This window comes from Dreissena polymorpha, chromosome 1 (assembly GCF_020536995.1).
Source record: "Dreissena polymorpha isolate Duluth1 chromosome 1, UMN_Dpol_1.0, whole genome shotgun sequence".
In the NCBI taxonomy this organism is placed as follows: domain Eukaryota; kingdom Metazoa; phylum Mollusca; class Bivalvia; order Myida; family Dreissenidae; genus Dreissena; species Dreissena polymorpha.
The window spans coordinates 112,969,801-112,974,897 of NC_068355.1; the positions used below are offsets into that span (position 1 = coordinate 112,969,801).

General features: G+C 36.9%; 1 protein-coding gene across 3 annotated transcripts; it reads right to left on the minus strand.

Annotated features, from left to right (window-relative positions):
- Positions 1-388: 388 nt before the first annotated feature.
- Positions 389-4,636, minus strand: LOC127845054 (uncharacterized). 3 transcript variants are annotated; one of them, XM_052375714.1, is made up of 2 exons: positions 4,618-4,636; positions 389-3,310 (listed from the first exon to the last, which is right to left on the minus strand). In XM_052375714.1, the coding sequence occupies exon 2, from the start codon at positions 2,034-2,036 to the stop codon at positions 1,116-1,118; it is 921 nt and encodes a 306-aa protein (XP_052231674.1). In that variant the 5' UTR covers positions 2,037-3,310; positions 4,618-4,636; the 3' UTR covers positions 389-1,115. The 3 variants fall into 3 exon arrangements, with proteins under 3 accessions (XP_052231674.1, XP_052231654.1, XP_052231663.1); XM_052375694.1 differs by lacking the exon at positions 4,618-4,636 and adding an exon at positions 4,404-4,586; XM_052375703.1 differs by lacking the exon at positions 4,618-4,636 and adding an exon at positions 4,386-4,586.
- Positions 4,637-5,097: the final 461 nt, after the last annotated feature.

The window sequence follows — 5,097 nt, forward strand, 5'->3', positions numbered from 1 at the left end:
CAAATCAATTGTATCGATTACAGGACGAAACGCAAGTGCGTGTTAAATTAACCAATACGTGGGGAGCATGTAACTGAGCCAATACTTCGATCATACAAGACATACCCATATGTAATTTGCGAGGATATTGTGGCATTTGTTGCTATGGCTGGAGGGCAATGCATGTAGTTTTTATACGGGCGTTATAAGAGTTATAAAGTAAAATAATTCCATTTGCTTCGAAGATAAGATAATCTCCTTTAGCAAAATATACATTTTAAAGCTTAAAGTAAATACCGAGTGTTTAAAGAATGTCAGTAAATTCAGGATTGATATTTAAAATGTCCAAATCTATTATATCATTTAAAATTAATATTGATCCTATCTTAATGAAAACTGAGATGAACACTTTCAAATTGATCCATTTATTTGCAATTAAAAATCAGAACAAAAAGTATGGTTCTGGTCCACACTGAACTTATGGACCGCGCTCTGAGGAAAGGGGTTTCATGCATGTGCGGCAAGTGTCGTCCCAGATTAGCCGGTATAGTCCCCAGAAGCTTATCAGGGACGACATTCTCCTCTTAAACTGGGGTTTACTTAAAAACAGTGTTCCTTTGAAATGAAACATACACTACAAGCGGAACACTCAGCTCTGATTATCTTGTTCGTATTACACAGGCTAACCTGGGACGACACTGTACGCATATGCAATTAAACCCCCTTTTCATATATCGCGACCCATATGTATTTACAGTCTTGCACTTGCATGTTGTCCGTTTAAAAATTAATTTACTACCTTATTTACAATGAATAACTAAGTTGATACTCTTCAAATCAATCTTAAATACAAATATACACTGGAAAACAACGAATCGAGGCACAAAAAGACAAATACATGTATTTATATTTCTCAATAAGTACTCTCATTCAATTTTGTTTATATTATTAAGTATTAAAGAATTCTTATAAAAAAATGAACGTCAATATTCAAAAATAGTTATTTCACTATTACACAAAACATCGTAAAAACAAAGTGAACAATGTTACAAAAATACTGTCAAAGACCATTGCATGATCAAACTTTTCCCATTAAAAAACTCGATCTGTCGTCTCATTCTCTCAATATCACATGCCTAAGAGTTCGCATTATCGTCTGGATCAGTAATCTCAGTCAACCACTTCCGGATTCTTCCGTCACGCATGGCAACACTTCCGGTGACGGAGGTTACGAAGTGCCGCTGTTCATGTTCAGATATATCTGATTCCGACGTGTCTTCTGCGCCTTGTCTGCTACAACCGGTGCGCACAGCCAACGAATTATCTATGTCACAATACTCCGTATTATTCTGCACATTCTCCGACAAACTGACACTATCCATCGAATCATTTCCGAAATCAAAAGACACAAAGTTTTGTTTGTCTTCCTCCTGCATATTTCCCATGGACTTCGAGTTTCTCCGCACGTTTGATTGATAATGTAATAATTCGTCGTCCTTTTCGGGACTTGAATAATACCTTTTTAGCATACTGTGTTTCTGAAACGAGCTGTCCATAACCCCAGACGGGTAGGCCTGCTGCGAGGATTCTGAGTTTGAGTCGTTAGAAATGAGCCCGACACTCCTGGCAGTGTACTCGCTGTTCAATGACACCGAGCTCCCAACACGGCATCCGGTGTCAAGGAAACTGAAGCCACCCAGATTCAAAGCGTCCACAAACGCTGCGGAATTTCTTTGATGTGGATTGTCATCTAAGCCAGAGGACCTTCTTGGGAGCCTCGGTGAACAGTAATGTTCAATATTGTGCAAGTCTTTCTCGCAAAATACTTCCGATGTTGACCCGGAAATATTGGAAATGCCTTCCGCGCATGCGCCGGATTGAATATCGTCTGCATCATTTAAAATGACGTCGAGATCTCCCGCTGAACGAGAATGCGTGAGCGTCACGTTATTTGGTTTGTCGACTGCCGTTGTGTTCAGCACAATGGTTGGAACCGGCATACATAAGGAATGAATGTCACGCCTCTCTGATTTGCTTTTAGTCTCCCGTCTCTCCATAACTCTGCTATGAAATATATTCCAGTGGGATACTTCTCAGACGGCAATTATTCGAGCATTTCGTGGTAAATCTCGTTTCATGAGAAATCCGATAAATTAGATTCACTTACTGTGAAACCCCGCATAGAGCGAATACCGATATTTCTAGGGGAGATAATCATTCCCACCGTACACTGATTCATCTCGCACCAGCTATTACCGCCTCGGATGTTATCTACTTATGTTTCTATTTCCGAGACAATAATATTACCATTACAGGAATTCAAATAAATCAACACTGATTTTCTTGTTCAATTCGATTGTATTGTAAGACCGTACAAATTTGCAGTCAGATTTAACAACAGTAATATCCATCGCAAAAATAGTTTCTGTACACAAGTATTATTTCTACATAATTTAGCTCACCCTGTACAAGGTGAATGACAATCACATCAAAATAAGTAAATATCACGGTCGTGTCACGGTTATTCTAAATTGTGTATATGCAGCATTGGAGCTCCAAAATATGCTTTTATCAACCGTTTCCAAAATGTACAACGCTCATGATATTCGAAAACCGTCCGACTGTTGTTTATGCCAACACTCTAGTTTCTTACTGCTATTGCTAATCGATAAACACAGTTTTCCACTCTTCGGTGGTTCATAGAAATGAAAATTTCAGCAATGCTTGAGACGTCGTAAATTGATGACATCGCACTTTTTACTTCACCGATATCATTAAACAAATGTAGAACAAGCGACTTATATAGTTTTTGTGTGTTTCCAGTCGGCTTGCATTGTTTCCAAATTGTTCAGCTAAATTGCTAAACACGATTTCTTTGAAATGTCGAGATACTGAACCAATACACAAACGTTTTAAAATAACAATTTTCCAACATCGGGCAAAATAAATTGCAAGCGTTCAAAAAAATGCATATCAGAACAAAAACACTGCTTCGTCTTTACAGTAATAAATTCCGCGAGCTAGCTGTGGTAAAAACATGTCTTACTCGTAGCTACAGCTCTTGTTCAATGCGATTGGCAGAGTTTATACAATGTTGTAACACTGCGAAATTGCAACTTTCACGTGAGTCATTTTAATTTGTGGTTTAGCCATTGTCACGTGGTCGTTCTGATGCGGCTTTTCTTTTCAAACAGTTGATAGGATCATCCAGTCTTCTTCTTTCGTTGCTTCGGAGCTTTTTAAGTGTTCTCACTTTAAAAACCTGATGTCTTTCCGAAGACCATTAGGACATAACAGTCCACTTCATGAACCAACAACGCGAGTTTTCCTCCTGTGAAAGTAGATAACATAGTCCATGTATTGCCAGTATGTATCATTTTCGCGGTATGCATGAAATGCCCTAGCTAAGAATAAAATATAATTTACATTTTTTTCCATATAAAAAAGTTTAGCTCAAGGAATATTGATTTGTCAGTGTAAATTTGAGCAACTTACATACGATACGAATGTTGATTGATATCTGCTCATAAACTATGTGCATACTATATGTAATCAATTTAGTATGTATATTGGTTTGTACAAAATCAATATGGCAAACTCATCTTTCAGCCCCTTTACAGCATCTTTAACATGCCCGTTGGATTACCAAATTTTGATTCTTCTGTTAAATTTATCAGGTTTTGAACAATGGCAACGACGAAAATAGACCTTCACATGTGTAATTATAATGTTACATCAACACAATTGTTCGTGAAGTGTTTTATGACAGGATGCTGATTTGAAATGCGCACTTTTTTTAACGAAAATCGAGAATTCTGCTTGGCGTCTTAATTATACATTTAGCGATTTGAATGGTTTGCGACGCATTGTTAATACATTTTGTGTTGTAAATGCTTTAATCGCGTTATGCAAAAATATGTGAATGATCTTCATAAGCATATAAGAACAAATATGACAATCATTTTTATAGGTCGCCGTGTAGTTGATAAAGTGTCCGCCTACGGGTTCGATCCCCATTGTGGGGACGTTCTATCGATCCCCCAAATAGACTCCAAGTACTGGATCAAATTCCAGGAAACGGACTCAAGAGCGTTCCGAATATTAAGTGTAAGGCTTTCTATGCAGTCGATCTAAAATAAATAAGTTAAACAAATCATATTCATAACCTTATAAGTTTTCATCACATACCACGAGAATCTTGCTTTATACATAAAGTCTAAACTTAATACAAAGTATCACGTGTTTTTTTATGACTAAACATATTACAGGGTCTGTCTTACACAAAGATCAATAATATTGCAATACATCATTTATTGATGCAGATATACTTTTCCATCAGCAACTTAAGTTTATCTAGAGCATTAATTCATAATAAGTAATCCACAAATCGCAGTAACATTTGTTACCATAACTATGTGTCTTACAATGTTACATGGTTTTAATCCCGCGTTTGGTTTCACTTCTTGATCACCATCATGGAATTTATCAATATTTACATATACCATATATCACTTTTGATACTTAAATTCGCCTCATGTGGTTTAAACGTTAAACCCTTTCTCTCGCCATCCAATGTATACTACAACAAATTTCGATTCGCAAACACGGATGTAAGTTAAATAGCACACAACAGCCTACTTCCTCCTGGTTTGTATTTCCCCGTTTGGCTCTTAAAGATGACTGAATAACGGAGATATTTGACATTTTACGAATGCATGAATATGACTTCAGTCCGAACGTTGGAGACACGTTAAGCAAATACCATCTATGAAGCGGTATTGGATTTCTGTAGCCCATTATACAACAGTCGACGTTTTCAATATTTCAGTCAAACTTAATTAAAATACGGAGCACCAGTTAAAGGCACAGTGAAGTGAATAGCGCAGAAATTCCAATCGGTGTCTCACAAGTGATTGAAAAGTTACAAGAATGCTATGGTTATTTGTTGTGTTGTAAGAAACATGTGATCATATCATATAAGCGTAGACACTCAAAATCAATTTGAATATTCACAAACCATAATGATTCGTTCGTTGCTCGAAATGTCAAATGGCGGTCTGTATGGCCACATAAATTATTGATTTTAAGACGTAATCATATCATTTTCTCATAAATCGT